This window comes from Sander vitreus, chromosome 14, assembly GCF_031162955.1.
Source record: "Sander vitreus isolate 19-12246 chromosome 14, sanVit1, whole genome shotgun sequence".
Taxonomy (NCBI): Eukaryota; Metazoa; Chordata; class Actinopteri; order Perciformes; family Percidae; genus Sander; species Sander vitreus.
In genome coordinates, this window is record NC_135868.1 from 16,697,463 (window position 1) to 16,713,655 (window position 16,193).

Here is a 16,193-nt window from a genome sequence, read left to right on the forward strand (position 1 = left end):
ACTTTAGTAAAAGGACATAGTTACAGGCCACAAGCAGTGGCTTAGCTATTACTTAATCAATAGCATTACTAATTCAAATAATAATAATAATAATAATAATAATAATAATAAAATAATAAATATTAGTGATATTAGATATTAGCAAAGAATTTCTAATAAGACCGTACCGTAGACCAGCTTTGATATTAGTCACCGCTCAATGATAGAGCATGGGTTGCTTGTTCGTCGCTTAGCAACAACCGTTCTCACATAGTTATGCGGGAGTGCTATAAAATCATTAGCTTAACTGGAGTCTCTTAGCCTAGCAGTTGTTGTAGCACTTTGCTTAACAACACGAGACTGTAAAGGAGACATTTACGTTAATTTAAATATGTATGAGTTACTTTTGGGCTAAATAAAGCGGCAGTCACTGTGTCAATAAGGCCACCGTCGACCGAGGAATGCGCTTCGTCATAACAAGTTTTCCCTGGGGGTAAGAAGAAGAAGGAGGTCGGGGAGGGAGTAGGAGGAGGTTTGTTCTCAGCAGGGACTTTCCTCATTTGCCCTCCAAAAAAAGTTGAATCACAGGGCACCGTGCCGGAGATGTTACCCGGTGTCGCCACGGAGAAGGTATGCGGGCCTGTGCGCTGCGGTGGGGCCGCGGTGGTCTCTCCCGCCGTTCGGGAATACTACTTCTTTTAATCCCGCCGTTTCTCCTAGCGCTCCAGCTCCTTGTCGTCGGGCCACGGTTACCTCGAGTCGCAAGGGCGGGGGTGGAGGAACAAGAAATTGCCTTTTCGGTTATCAGCATCGAACCGGAGAGGAACTCACGCCAACAGGAATCCCCGTCCCGGCGTCCGGGTCTGAAGGAGGAAGAGGAGGAGGTAGAGGTGGAAGATGGGGAGAGAAGTGAGGGAGCACGAGCCTATGAGGATGAGAACGAGATGCACTCGCGTCAGGTAAACTGAATAACACTATTTAAAAGATACATTTTAATGGATTCGTTTTATAATGTTTGCATTATTACTAAAGAATGTGTTGGTAATTATTACTTTTTTTAAAGGAGAAATGGCAGTCTTCCAACGTTACAGTATGGATATTAGGTGAAACTCATACCTAAGTTAATTTAATGCCTTATTGCTTACCTTAACGCCAATTAAACACTATTCAAATGTACTGAATTTGAAGGTGAGGGCAGAGTGTGAGCATATCCCGGACCCCAGATCAGAGAGAGGTGACAGCTGTTCTCTCCTTCTCTCTTTGCCCTCCAGTTGCATAGAGCTCCAACCTTTATCAAGTGTATTTGTGTGGGTGCATCTGTCCTCTTTTTACCTTAAACTTCTTCCAATCACTCCTCATCCCCTCTCTCTTTAATTCTCTTTTTCTCTCACTGTCTCTTTTTCTGCCCAAGGCTAAACTCTCTGACTCATTCTAGTGAATCATCAACACCCCCCCACCAAACACACACATACACACACACACACACACACACACACACACACACACACACACACACACACACACACACACACTAAGGTTGCCATGGTGACCACAGGGTTCAGTCGGAGTTGGGTGGGGGCTTTTTTGTGTGTGTGTGTGTGTGTGTGTGTGTGTGTGTGTGTGTCTGCTCTGCTCTGCTACACTCCTCTGCCTCAGGTATGAGTGTTGAGGAGGCAGGCCACAGCCTCTGACCTCAGTTCTGCTGGTAACATATTTGCTTGAGGCACTGTAACACACACACACACACACACACACACACACACACACACACACACACACACACACACGTATTGTCAATCTAATCATTATTCAGAACCCTTCTTAATTCCCATGAATCTGTTGTTATTCCTTGCACTGTAGTATCAATATATTGATATGTGTGCATGTTCCCAGATGGGACCCAGAACACTGGAAGTACAGCCCTGGGCGACAGACAAGCCATCCTTCGCAGCAGAAGTCAATCGTATCATCACATATATCACCAGGCCACAGGTAGGCTACACAGAACATCACCTAAAACATCGTAGTGCTGTCAATGTGTACATTCAGACATTCCACACATTGATAGCAATGTCAATGTATAAAAATGTCTGAATGCACTTTGAAGGCCACTAATAACATTACCTAACACAATTTAGACAATTCTAATTTGTATACAGAATATGTAATATATAACTGTGTGAAACTGTAACATTCTGTTAAAATTTTACAATACTTTACGGACTGCAAAATAATAATAGGTTACAGATAAGCAGTGTGAAATGACAGGATGAGCAACTCTAATCTCTGAGATGAGATTAAATAAAATGTGAAGATATGAAGGAATATGAAGGTATACTAATGTAGGTGTCTCCAATCTTTTTGGCTCATGACCCTTTAAATAAGTGGTGTCTGTTTTTGACCCCTCATCAAAGGTTGCATAGTTAGCTGTGAGCAATTTAACCTTAATTTCTCTTTTCAGATAGATTTATTTAATCAGTTTCACATGATAGAAAGGGTAAAAAATATCCAGTATTTCATGAGAAAAAAAAAAACATTTACAAAAACATCATAGAAAAAAATAACTTGACTGTCTTTGTGATCATCTTGTGACCCCTCACACAACTGATCAAATATTTTGGGCCCTCCCTGAAGGTCACAAGCTACACTCTGGCTTACAAGGGGTCTACAGATACTGTAGCCAGGAGTTAGATCTTGCCAAGCCTTAAGAGTAGTCAATAGAAACTTCACTTTACAACTACTTCACTTCTCCAACTGCAGACTTCCAGTGTGGGGGTTAACATAGCAGTAATATGATCAGTCAGGCACTGTCAGTATCCTGGCAGCAGAATTCTACAAAATCTAAAGCCAGTGAGGACTTTCAGTTCCAGACTGGAAACTCCCATACAAGAGTTAAGACATATGTAAGTGCTGGGGAACTGGGAGGGAAAATTATTTAACCATGTATATTGTTTCGCTTTTGTTCTATAATTATTCAATACCAAGAAATTACGATGAGTTACTTAAGTTAAATGATTATCATTAACTGAATCTCACACTTAAGAGTCATTTTGACCAGAAAATAATTCATGCTTAATACTTAGAAACACCCCTCACTGTCTGAAATGTTCTCACACATTTCACAAGACAAGCTTTCACACAACTTCTTCTTTAACTTCCTTTATTCTGTGTAAGACTGTTCTCAGACTTCTATTCGCCCATCTTATGTGACTCTCTTCTCTCCTGTCCATCTCCAGCTGAACTGCTCCAGGGTTTTGTCTCCAGGCCAGGCTCAGGCATCACAGCCCCCTGCAGATTCACCCCACTGGCTGCTGTGTGCGGAGGACTGGCTCCTTCCAGCTGCAGATAGACTGTGTGTTGCATACTCCTTTAGGTGTGCCCCCTATGTCTGTACACTATGTCCATGTGTCTGTGCATGTGCTATGATGCTTATGCATTCATATCACTGGCAGAGTTGGAATAAACAATGCAATGCATATTTAATCATGCATGCAATAATCTTCAAACCACCTCTGTGCTCCCGTGCCTCTCTGTCTATCTTTTTGTGTTTTTGTTCGTCTCTCTAGTATGGATGGGGGTGATGCACACTTTCTAAAGACTGTGTCAGGGCTGGGATGTGAAGTCCACAGTTTTGATCCCAGCAACTCCAATGCATCTGGTGGTCACCTTGGCAACAGTTTGGCCAGTAACCATGGGAATGGAGGCGTGGTCAGCCAGCACAAGCTGTGGCTGGAGTGGCGAGCTCCAAGAAAGCGCAAGCAGAAAACAAGAGGCAACTTGGGTAGTGTTTCTCAAACACTGGCAGACATCATGGCAGCTCTGGGACATCACACAGTAAGACACACACACACACACACACACACACACACACACACACACACACACACACACACACTTGGAGAAACATTGCCGAACAAACATACCTTAGAGTCTTTTCACCCCGATATATCCAGAAAGCTCTCTTACTTGTATGTTCCCATAGCAACAGGGCTCTGGGCCATCCCTGGCTGCCATGGCAACAATTTAATTGCGTGAATCACACACTGGCCCAGTTACATCCTACAGCCACAAGAGGGAACTACATACCTATAGTTTCAGTATATGTGGGATGACACTATAAGAAGTGGTGAAAGACATCCATTTCTAAATATTAATAAAGATTTTAATTAGAGTTTCAAGTATTTTACTTTAGATAAGTCTAAGATAACAAACAGGCATGCTATGGAAAGCAGTAACACTGCACAACATGAAAACATCACAATACTGTCGTCTTATTAAGAATACAGATAGTAGCATGAATTGTACTGAATATGTACAAAACTTTTACAATTCTTGTCAATTTCAACAAACTTTTCTCTTGCAATAACAACAGATGCATGATATCTTTAGGATGGCTATCTCAATTAGCTTTCATTTATGAGCAATATATTACAAATAATTAAATATTAATTTGTTTTATTATTATTATTATTATTTATTTTATATATTGATTTATAAACCACATTGGGCTTGTATTTGTATTGTGAATAAATGATCATTATTGTGTAGTCCTACAGGACAATATTGAGTCTCTCCTCTATATTCTCTATTCTCTTTAGGTTCACTTCCTGTATGCTGACCTGCTAAGTGCTGAGTGGAGAGTTTTCCAGAACTTGATTGAGTCGGGAACTCTGCAGAGTGTCCATCATCTGGTTGCCACAGTGCACCTGCAATGGGCAGGGTTTGAGGTGGGCGGAACCATTGAGGAAGTGCTCCGCTATTGGTTCAGTGTCCTACTGGGTCTCCAAGCTTCTGGACTCAGGCTGGTCCACAGCTCTGCAGGAGAGGGTCACAGTGTCCTAAAACAGACAGTAGCAAATGGTCACAGCTCCTACACACTCAGCTGGGCCAACACAGGACGATGACACCCACACATGAATGTGTACACACATGACCAGGCATTGTGGATGGCCTCATCAGGCAAACATGACATCGCCCTCTAGTGGAAATGAAAGGATCTGCATTTGCTTCACTCCACCCTCAGAGGAAATCCTAGCTAATTTGACCAAATATGGAGCAGAAGGTGGCCTTGCTGATTTAACAGGGCAACAGTGCAACAATATAATAACTAGATCTACAGATTTTATTTTGTCTTACTTAACATGAAAAAACAGCAGATTGTGTCTTAATTAGTGCTAAATACCAAATAGCTGTCTGGCAGGTACCAACACTTTTTTTTTGTTTGTTGTTGAACCATAAATGTTTATCAATATTATATCACACAGTGCCACCCATTTCCCATTATTTTGATCCATCTGTACTTTGAATGTATATTTAACAGATTTAATGTTTGTGTACATCTCTGTAGGCCTTAAAATAATGTTATGTGCAATAATTATTTACATTGAAGAGAAGATTAAATTATATTGAGACTAATGCCTAGTGTGAAATATACAGAAATGCGTCCATTGTACTGATGCATTTTTGCACTCCACTGTCTACTGTATGACAAACAAGAAAACAATGAAACCGTGTTGTAAATGTGCATTAATACCAAAATAAAATACTAAAATAAACCCAAAAGTCCTTGACTACCACTTTATATGTCCTTGGAGAGTCCTGATAATTCCAAACACATTAACAAACAGCATTGATTCCATAAGAAGATGGGTTATATTTCTCAGTTAGGGTTACATTACTGTACATTGACATTTGTGGCATCTGGCAGAAACAATGTTTTACATTACTTTCTTTGATATGTGAATAATTGAAAAAAGGGTGTTAGATTAATGTGATTAATTAATGAAAGGAGGTAGATGAGCACATTTATTGTCAATTTCCTCACTAGATAGACCTTGCACCCAAATGCAAACCTATACAAATCATCCTTATAGTGTGTATGGAAGTATACAATTACAACTCATGACTTAATATGGAAGTTTAATCTGTTTTATAAGAGAAGACAACAAAGATAGACATATGTGGAGAGGTATGTAGATACAAGCATATGAATATAATTATGATGTATTTGATACCTAATGCTAGAGTGTGTATTTCCAATTCAATTTTAAGTGTAGTAATTGAAGTATAGAGTCTTTTCCTTTCAACATATTTGCACATAATCCATAAAGCAAAATAAAAGAAGTGGCTGCAACAGTTTCTTAACTGTTTATTCTAACACAAGTAAGTCTAATATGTAGGCACTGTAGCGCAAGACAAGGCTATCATTGCTATCTTATTGCAGCTTTCAAACAAACGGGTTGTCTCAATACTAACATTTACCGTACGTTCCTATACTTGAATAAATGATTAAACTTTACTGGACAGTGACTTGCCTCTCCTCCCATAAACCGTGTACTTCCAGTTTACATGGGCTGAGCTGGTGTGAAGGACGCACTTAACACTAACCAAGCAAGGCTCACATGACAGCTATTTATCTATTTAGCTAAGTGCTTTCCTTCACAGTGAGTTTTTTTTTCTTTACACTTATGCATAAAGGCCAATGCCTGTCATTCCTCGGACGCGTTCCAACTCGCTGGAACGCACGTAGCAATGTGCTTCTGCCTCCGCCCTTCGTTACGCAAATTACGGACAGCTGTTTGCCACTAGTTAGGGTGGAGTTGCGCTTTTTACGTTGAAATTTCCACATCCTGTTTTCAGCAAAAACAGGCGCCCTAGCCAATCAGCTTTGAGGAACTCAGTCGCTCGCCCAATCAGAAGTTCACAATCCCGGGACGTTGGTAGCTCGTCCGTGTACTGTACCGCTCAACATTTCTTGTGAAAATCTTGAGACAGGATAACAACCACACTGTATAGAGAGAGTCTACAGTTGCCAATTTTGACGGTAAGTTAAGTATGTTTAGTCAGTATTGTCTTCATGAAGTGAAATATGTAAACATACTTTTGTTTGGCTGTTTCTTCGAGATAAGAGCGATAAGAGGCGCAGACAAGTTACTTCCTGCTCTGACAAGGCCGAGATCCCAAGTTACATTTTAGCTAATGTTGTGGGCGTAAAAGTGTAACGTTTCCGAATCATTTCTTCTCCTGTAGTTGCCTTTCTAGGAAAATGATTAGAGTGTATTTAAGATATTAAACTTATTGGTAAAACATTAATAATTTCAATGTGTCCATTTAACAGAGAACGGTTGACTGTACGTATGCCAAACATGCCACTAACCACACAGCGAGGAGCTGCATTTTAACTAGAAATTACAAGCTCCACTTTCAATGAAATAAATGATAAACCTCAGAGAGTTAAATCATTCTCGGTTTGAAAACACGCATAACAATGCCCGTATCAACCCAAAGAAAAGTGCAGACTTGAATCCACCTACTAATGCCATTTGAATCATGAATCTGAAGCCCCAACGTTAACATGAACACTTGTAATTAGGCAAACGGAACGGGGAATAGGAAGCACTGCAGGGTATACTTACAGTTAGCTAAATTCTGCCTTCTTGCACTGTCTTGGTAGCAGTGAGAGTCTGCAGTCACTGCATATCTCTGAGCACCTATGGGAGTTGTCATTTTCTGGACAGATTCCTATGGCACTGTAGAGTTATTGCTTTGTGTGGGGAGTTTACTTTGTCAGACACTAAATGTGATTCGTCCAATATAATTTGAAATAATTACACTGCTGTAAGCATAATGGTGCATAAATCATTATTGCACCAGTTTTCTCTCTCTTCTTATGTTGAATGTTCCTGTTTCACAGAAACTGGGTAGATGTGGGTGTTTTCTGAGTGATGCAGCTTTAGTTTTGCTTCTGCTTTAGCTCTGTCTGGTTGGGGTTTATTTAAACATGCGTGTCTGGGTAATATGAGCAGGTGACTCATATAGGGATGAAAGTAACAATTATTTTTTATGATCAAGTAATCTGTTTGTATTATCTTTTGATTAGTTGTGTTTATTCTCTAATTGTTATAAACCCAAGGTGATGCCTTTTACATTTCATGTTTTCTCCAACCAACAGTCCAAAACCCAAAGAGATTTAAATTACAGTGATATAAAACAAACAAAAACAAAAAGCAGCAAATCATCACATTTAAAAAGATTGGACCTGTCATCTGTGCTAGAAAACTTACTTTAAATGATCTATCCATTATCAAAATGGTTGTTGATTAAATATTTGTCAGTAGACTAATTGAACTGTTATTTCAGCTCTAGAATTATTAGTACCACAGCTGTATGTAATACATCTCAGTGCTGTCTTTTAGTCCCCTTATGTTTCGTACAGTATGTCTGTTCCTCAAATGACCCACCTCCTCTTTCCCATCAGGGTTGGGCCCCCCCTACACACAATACCCCACCATGCCTCTGGTTACGAGGAATATAGAGCCACGGCATGTGTGTCGACAGACCATCCCTTCCAACATCCGCAGTGAGCTGGAATGTGTCACCAATATCAGCCTGGCCAACATCATCCGCCAGCTCGGCAGCCTCAGTGAGTCTCTGCTGTGTGTGGTTGGGTGTCATTATTCCTGTCATTAACATATTATGTTAATGGTTGACAACACTTGGCAAATGTGTATGACCTGTGTATATTTGCACGTTTATGCAAAGTTGTATTTGGATGTAGTTGCGAATATATGTATTTATTGTGCATGTGTCAGACAAATACTTCAATCAATGAAAATCGTGTCTATGTGTCTGTGTAGGTAAATATGCAGAGGATGTGTTTGGGGAGCTGTTTATCCAGGCTGGAGCATTTGCGATCAGAGTAAATAAACTGGGAGAAAGAGTGGATCGACTGCAGGTAAAAGTCACCCAGCTGGACCCCAAAGAAGAGGAAGGTAAGTACTCCCACATGTTACAGTTACTATTACTAATATTTCTACTGATGTTAGTATAAGAGTAGTTCATTATTTTGAATACGGCTAAATTTAACATAAAATGAAACATTGACTCACACAACTTTGCTATTTAAATAACCTTGTTCCCCTTGAGCACAATATATATTTAATATTATTCTTTCTATTTCATCTGTATGTTTCTCTCTTAGTCTCTTTGCAGGCCATCACTACCCGTAAGGCCTTCCGAAGCAGTCTGAACCAGGACCAGCAGATGTTCACCAGGCCATCTCTGCCAATGCCTGTACAGGACACCTACAAAACCTGTAATCCGCCCCCACCACTTAACTACCTCAGCGAATACCGGTAGGTCTCAGTAGACGCACAGATACACATCCATGGCTCATGTTCAAATACTGGCGCATAACAAGCATTAAATATTAAGAACATGTGCATGCATATGCGCACACATGGAAACACACACATGCATGCTATATTTTTGTCATGACTATACATTATTTAAACCAACCTCTCTGATGCATATGCAACAAGGAGTGGGTCTCAAAAAGTGGCTGGACTATATTTTGTGTGTCAGTCCCCAATAAAAGCTGGAAAAATGAACATGTCAAATTTGCTGGTATGTTTATCCTGTTTCTTAGGAGACATGTAGCCCACATTTGCAAGATCCTTATGATGTATCATGCTTATGCAGTACTCTGTGCAATTAGTCTGTCAACATGTTATAGAGAAATTCATTTTGACCCACTTATGTTCAGGCAGTTCTTGATTGGTTTTCTTGACAATTTGTGTAACAAACAAGCTTACCTTAATGACAAATCACACTGACTAAACTCAGATAGACTCAATGGCAAAAGGGACTAAATTATTTATATTGCATGTAAATGTCTCTGCCGGTAAGTATATTGAATCAAAGCAGCACTGAAGAAATTCTGTGGGAAAAACAACTATATGTGTCACAACCAAGCTGACACCTATCCTTGAGATCTTGAATATTAATTGAGCACAAGGCATGACATGTCACCGGAAGTATGATTAATTAGAAACCAGAACAGAAGGGTGCTGGGCCAGTAGAGGGTGACGTCTGTGTAATAAGTTATCGCAGAGGTGGCATCAATGACAAGCAGAGCGAGAGTGTAAGCTAGTCCAATTATGTTACAAAGACTCTGTCTGTGACTGGTTTGACTGTGAAAGTGGTATTAATTTGACAGATATTAACAGAATATGGAACACCTTTTCACTTCTCTGCATACTAGGTAGTATGTGACAAAAATTGCCCGTTTCTTTTATTGAGATAAAAAGGGGAAGTGTTTGACACTTCAACAAACACTGTATGTTACTCATGGCTGTGGCTACAAGGTAACATGACGTGTAACTGAGACCTAAATGTATTGATAATGTTTGTAAAATGGTTGTCTACAGCGACGATGGTAAAGAGGCCCTGAAGTTTTACACTGATCCCTCCTACTTCTTTGACCTGTGGAAGGAGAAAATGCTGCAGGACACCAAGGACATCATGAAGGAGAAACGCAAACACAGAGTGAGACACAAACATGCTCAAACACACAAAACAAGTAACACAACAGCCATTGGGTTGGAACGTTGTTGGTGACATCAAATGAAAGCATTTGGATCCAACCCTCCATGACTCTTTTTCACTCTTTCATTTCTGAGTAGAAGGAGAAGAAAGACCATTTGAACCAACGAACGCTTAATCCGCGAAAGATCAAGACCAGAAAGGACGAATGGGAACGCCGTAAGATGGGGGCGGAGTTTGTGGTGCCAAAGAATGATTTGATGTAAGTTGAGAAATTGTGTGAAGTGAGGTGGATATCTCTGCAGTTTGGTGGAGTGTGTATTTGTTATGGTCATCCACAGGCCCAATAGGCTTTTGAATCCATTTCAGCAACAATACAAAATAATTAATTTTAATGATTTTATCATTTCTGTCTCTAGTTCTAGTTAAAGGGATAGTACGGATCTTTTCAAGTGAGCTTGTAAGAGGTACTAGCTGTTTTATGAGCTGTTACCTACAGGAGATGGCTGTTGGCACGCTCACAGTTTTGTCCCGACACGGAAGCTAAGCAATATACTACTGTGGACTGGGCCACACAGCAAATCGTATTTTAGCAACCTAAAAAAAAGACCAAAAAAAAAAATCAATATCTGTTTATACGTGTACGCTATATTTAGAATATTTTCACCGCTTTACCTTGCCGTCAGACAGCCATTTCTGACGGGCTGTTGTTGTTTTGACAAAAACAGTAATTTTACCTTGCAGAAGACCAGAGTTGCTGTTTGTCTATGTTATTGTGTGACTTTAATGTTTTAAAAGGGTTAGGAACTAACAAAGCTAACAAACAAACTAACCGATAGAGGCAGTGGTAGACCTGCAACACCCGTGTTCTGCTAGGTAAAGTTACTGTTTTTGCAAAGGAGTCTGGTGGCTTTGAAGAGCGTGATATAACGGCATCAGTTCCCTGTCACAAAGGGCTGTTTGACTGCAGTACATTGCTTAGCTTCTGTGTTGTTACTCCTGCTTGCTTCTTGAAACTGTGGGCATGCCGACAGCCATCTCCTGAAGTTAATACACTGACTATGGATAAAGGAACATGGTGACTTATTGGGACTTTAGCTTATTCACCGTATCCCCCAGAGTCAGATAAGTCCATACATACCCTTCTCATCTCCGTGCGTGTGGTAACTCTGTCTGGCGCACCCACCGCTATCCTAGTTTAGCCCAGATCCTGGAGGTAACCGGCTCCATCTAGCCTACTGCTCCCAATAAGTGACAAAATAATGCCAACATTTTCCTAATTACATCTTGTTATGTGTACACGCTGTGGCTATACAAATCACAACGTCACATGAGACACAGACATCTTCTAACCGTATACAAACTGGGAACTATATTCTCAGAAGGCGAAGCACTGCAACTTCTGCTACTTGGGCTAGCAGTGGGTGCGCCAGACAGAGTTACCACACGCACGGAGATGAGAAGGGTATGTATGGACTTATCTAACTCTGGGGGATACGGTGAATAAGCTAAAGCCCCAATAAGTCAGTGTGTTCCTTTAAGTACCTCATACAATCCCACATTAAAAAATGCAAACTATCCCTTAAACACGGTAAAAGTACTGAATGGGCACTTGCATGGTAAATTCCACTCTCACCTATCTTATCAACCAATCTGTACACAGTGATATGGGTGGTATGTCCTGTCTGAAAATGTTCTCAGGGGGTTGGGTGTAGAACTGGCTGTCAATGTCAAATTGCAGTAAACAAATGCATGAGTCACAGCAGGCCATAGGGTAGTGTTTCTTCTGCTGTTATTTATTCTTCGGTGTATTGTTTTTATTAAATAAATAGAAAAATTAAAGAATATAGAAACAATTAAAAAGCAATACGTTGAAAAGCACATAAACAACAATCTGTTTTAAAAGTAATTTAGTATTTAATTTGCCCGACTTGCTTGGAACTCAGTCACAAGCCAGGCCTGATCAGGAAAAAAACTCCCTGTCAAGCTCTTAAACTGAAGGACAAGCCAATCTTTCTGCTGTGTAAGTGACTGTACTTTATGCTATTTTAATGGCTGTGTGAACCAGTCACCATCAAGTGTCAACATCACTATTTTTGTTCTTCTGCTTTCTGATCTATATAAATAAAAGTTACTTTCAAATGTAATACATTATAGATTACTAGTTACTGTCATTTGAGATTAATTAGTTATATTACAATATTACTGTCTTTGAATTGTAATGCTTTACACTAATTTTGCATTACTTTTCAGTTACTTTAACCAAAATAACAGCAGAAGTATGACTTGGCAGGTAGCTTGTGAATTTCACCACAAGTCTCATCTTTATCCACTATAGTACATCATCATTTATTCATAATATTTTGTATTATTAATCTGAATCTGCAAAGTATTAAAGCTTTAAAATAAATAGGGAAGTAAAACGTATAATAGGCCTACTTGACTCTGAATTGTGGTGGAGGGAACAGTGACAGGACAGCTCGCTTCAATGCAGCGTAATAACGCCTGAAAATAATGTTTTGTGGTGTTGGGGAAGTTAAAACCCCCCCCCCCCACCAATATATGTCGGGTTAAAAAGTGTTGTATGTGTTAATGACATTATAACGAGATTGTAACGGGTATAATATTACTGACATTTTATGAGCAATGTGTTATATTACTGCAAAAAGGAATACATTACTGTGCGTTTTGTAGCGTTACTCCTAACACACTATATATATATATATATATATATATATATATATACATATATATATATATATATATATATATATATATATATATATATACATATATATACATATATACACACACAAAACTTTGGGCTGATAGTGATGTCTTAAATTTGTTTTAAGGAATTCTTCTGAGGCTCTGAATGGCAGTATTGGATCTGGAGATGGCTTCAATTCTGAAGGCTTCGAGATGAGTACCGAATCCTACGCTTATGATCCCGGCTCCCCTCTCTCTCTGCCTGGCAATGATGACTTCCTGCCTCCTCCACCTCCAGACATGGCGTAAGTAGCATCTTGCATCTAAGCCAACTGAAGGGTCCATTTTGTCCTTTAACTTATCCTCTTAAATAACTTTAACTCTGTCACTTGCAGGAATAATGACGGAGGGTACGGGGCACCAACCCCGAAGCGTGTCAGTGTGCTAAGTCCAAACCACCCACCTCCTGCTCCCCCCATGGCCTCTCCCCCTCCCAACTCTCGCCCTAACCTCTCCCCTCCCCCTGCACCTCCTCCCCCTCCTCCACCCTCTGGATTTGGGGTTCCCCCACCTCCTCCTGGCTTCGACACCCCACCTTCTCCTCCTCCACTCTCCTCCTCTTCCACAGCCTATCCCTCCCCACCTGCTCCCCCTCCTCCCCCTGTTATGTCCACTGTTTCTCCTCCTCCTCCACCACCTATGCCTACAGGAGGTGGTGGTCCACCACCACCTCCTCCTCCTCCACCTCCTCCTGGCCCTCCTCCTTCATCTTTCAACCACTCTGCTCCCCCTCCTCCCTCTAGTGGTGGGGCGCCACCAAGCTCTGCTCCTAAATCTCAGCCAGAGCCTGCTGCTGATGATCCTCGCAGTGACCTGCTGCAGGCCATCCGACAAGGTAGGACACTACAGGAAACAGATCAATATAAAATGGACTTATTTCTAATGAGCATATACATTACAGTGAATGCAGCATCCAACAGGTTATGAAATAGCTAAAATTGGCTTTACTTCAACCGGCTCCAACATTAAATTGTTGCTCACACATTAAGACATTGGTAAAGCTCATCCAATAATATGTTTAATATAAAACTGAGGGGAACCTGCTGCATTATGAGGATCTCTTTGTTTATGCCTTAAAGTTACCCCATAGAGTTTTCTTGTGAACAGACAAAATTATACTTAAATTTAGTGTTTGTGACCAAAACACATTGTGTGTATCCTTGTGGGCTAGCAAACTTGTTCTTGTCCTGTCTCAAAAATAATTGGCAAAGTGGATTTTTTTCCCCGATTTAAACAAAATACAACATGATGACATTCCCTCCCTACTTTTACCTATATATGAGGGGCTTGATAATATCTTTTTGGTTAGGTATAAAATATACATTTTGTCTTAAATTACAATTTTTATTGCAAGCAAATTTGTCCTTAAAGTGGACATAGATAACAAATAGCAAATAACATACATACATTGAGAATAAAAAATAGAAAGATATAGAGATCCCCCATCTGCACACACACTCACTGTAACTGTCCTCACTAACTCCCTTTAAGGTTTCAACCTGCGTAAGACGGAGGCACAGCGGGAGCAGGAGAAAAGGGATCACTCCGGCAATGACGTGGCCGCCATCCTGTCCCGTCGTATTGCTGTAGAGTGCAGCGACAGCGAGGATGACTCCTCAGAGTTTGACGATGACGAGTGGTCTGAGTGATTGTCATCCCGTTTCGCCTTCACTACCACCTCTGTATCTTTCCTTAGCCTTAAACAGCATCCTTGTATTTCCATTCAGATTACATTCTTAATACCAGTGAAGCACAGGTCCATGTTCTGTGTATCTTTTAGATTTTGAGTGTATGCACACATAGTATGTACAAGTGACCTATTACAAATCACATTCCTTGAACCATTTATTTTTATTTATCCCAAATTATTCTGATCAGAGGTGCAAAAGTCCAAAGATTGAGAAAGAGTGTGAGTGTGCCTGGTTGTGTCCCCAATCTTGTTGCTTTAATTGGATGTTATTGATGTCAGAGTGTTGTGTGATATGATGCACGTCTCTCTGCTGAGTCTTTATGTAAACACATCACCTCTTCATCTTAGTGGCTATTAGAATCATGTGTACTTTGCTGTTGGACAAATGTCTGATTTTATCCACTTAAGTATATTAAGGCAAAGGACATTAGAGAGGGAGTACACACACAAGCACGCAACCTTTTCCACACACAGTATTTGTACGTACTCAGTGGATAAGACATAAGGTGTTGACGTCAAACTTTCTCATAGATTATAAGATATAGATGTAAAGTTTATATAACATATTGAATCATGTCTACTAAAGAGAATTAATGCAATCCTTTTATATCCCTTTTAAAGTACAGTTTTCTTTGCCACTTTTCCTTTTCTCATTTGTATTCAATCTTCTTTCTTTCTGTGGTTGTCATGGGAACAATTCACTTGTGGATGTGACATGGTTCTAGTTTATAAACAAATTCATGAATGACTTATTCACTATGATAGGGGAAGTATTGGCTCATCATGGCAGATACCTGGGTGTTTGATGAGATCACGTTTCATTTTGGATTGTGGTTCAGCTCTGTTGCGTATTTCTTGCTGCAGTTTTTCTTTTGAACATTTCTGGGGATCAACTAGGCTCTGTTGCTTTAATCACTATGCTATGTAGAATAAGTGCCTTTTTATACTGCATTTCAGTATCAGTGCAGGTTTATTTTGGTTATCCACACTTGTCACTGATCAGCTTCTTCTAAAAATCTTATCACCTGCCGTTGAGTCAAATGTACATTAGAACCGACTGATGTTAAGTGTGGACCACATATTTCTCAAGTGCCTTTATTTTAAATGTGCCTGTGTTAAAGCACAATCACATAGCATGCTTTGCCAAAGCTTCTCCTGCCTTTAATTTCCAAATGATTATAGTTATTTTAATAAAGAGAGTGAATTACAGTGATTATTTAGATTTATTTTTTGTGAGAATGAATAGTGTATATGCTGTGTGTTGAACAACATGTTCCCAAGTGTCAAGCCTTGGCATAAGACTCCTCATGCTTTATCCCTCACTCATCTTCTTCATATCAGTGGTGGACACCTTTTCACAGTGCCCAGTTCCGACTTGTGTAGGGGGTGAGAACATGAATCAATTGTATTGAAGTTCAGAAAATGAGTAGGA

At 40.1% G+C, this 16,193-nt stretch overlaps 2 protein-coding genes and 1 long non-coding RNA gene across 3 annotated transcripts; 2 read left to right on the forward strand and 1 right to left on the reverse strand.

Moving 5' to 3' along the window:
* The first annotated feature begins 469 nt into the window (after window positions 1–469).
* LOC144528390 (putative methyltransferase-like protein 24) lies at window positions 470–5,418 on the forward strand. Its single transcript, XM_078266913.1, has 5 exons — window positions 470–938; window positions 1,873–1,971; window positions 3,216–3,352; window positions 3,546–3,813; window positions 4,578–5,418. Exons 1-5 carry the CDS (start codon window positions 612–614, stop codon window positions 4,881–4,883), a joined length of 1,137 nt encoding a protein of 378 aa, XP_078123039.1. The 5' UTR covers window positions 470–611; the 3' UTR covers window positions 4,884–5,418.
* LOC144528393 (uncharacterized) lies at window positions 2,424–7,632 on the reverse strand. Its single transcript, XR_013502897.1, has 2 exons — window positions 7,395–7,632; window positions 2,424–4,817 (listed from the first exon to the last, which is right to left on the reverse strand). It is a non-coding gene; the product is annotated as an uncharacterized LOC144528393 (long non-coding RNA).
* Window positions 6,677–15,974, forward strand: wasf2 (WASP family member 2). Its single transcript, XM_078266912.1, has 9 exons — window positions 6,677–6,802; window positions 8,237–8,401; window positions 8,616–8,750; window positions 8,960–9,113; window positions 10,188–10,305; window positions 10,443–10,564; window positions 13,158–13,316; window positions 13,407–13,906; window positions 14,563–15,974. The coding sequence occupies exons 2-9, from the start codon at window positions 8,269–8,271 to the stop codon at window positions 14,718–14,720; spliced, it is 1,479 nt and encodes a 492-aa protein (XP_078123038.1). The 5' UTR covers window positions 6,677–6,802; window positions 8,237–8,268; the 3' UTR covers window positions 14,721–15,974.
* The last annotated feature ends 219 nt before the right edge of the window (window positions 15,975–16,193 follow it).

Bases quoted from the DNA above. Each gene is read 5' to 3' on its own strand.
- LOC144528390 (XM_078266913.1), top strand. From the start codon at position 612: ATGCGGGCCTGTGCGCTGCGGTGGGGCCGCGGTGGTCTCTCCCGCCGT. The intron at 1,972-3,215 runs GTAGGCTACACA...GTCCATCTCCAG, and splicing joins CATATATCACCAGGCCACAG to CTGAACTGCTCCAGGGTTTT. The intron at 3,353-3,545 runs GTGTGCCCCCTA...TCGTCTCTCTAG, and splicing joins TGTGTTGCATACTCCTTTAG to TATGGATGGGGGTGATGCAC.
- wasf2 (XM_078266912.1), top strand. From the start codon at position 8,269: ATGCCTCTGGTTACGAGGAATATAGAGCCACGGCATGTGTGTCGACAG. The intron at 10,565-13,157 runs GTAAGTTGAGAA...ATTTGTTTTAAG, and splicing joins GTGCCAAAGAATGATTTGAT to GAATTCTTCTGAGGCTCTGA. The intron at 13,907-14,562 runs GTAGGACACTAC...ACTCCCTTTAAG, and splicing joins GCTGCAGGCCATCCGACAAG to GTTTCAACCTGCGTAAGACG.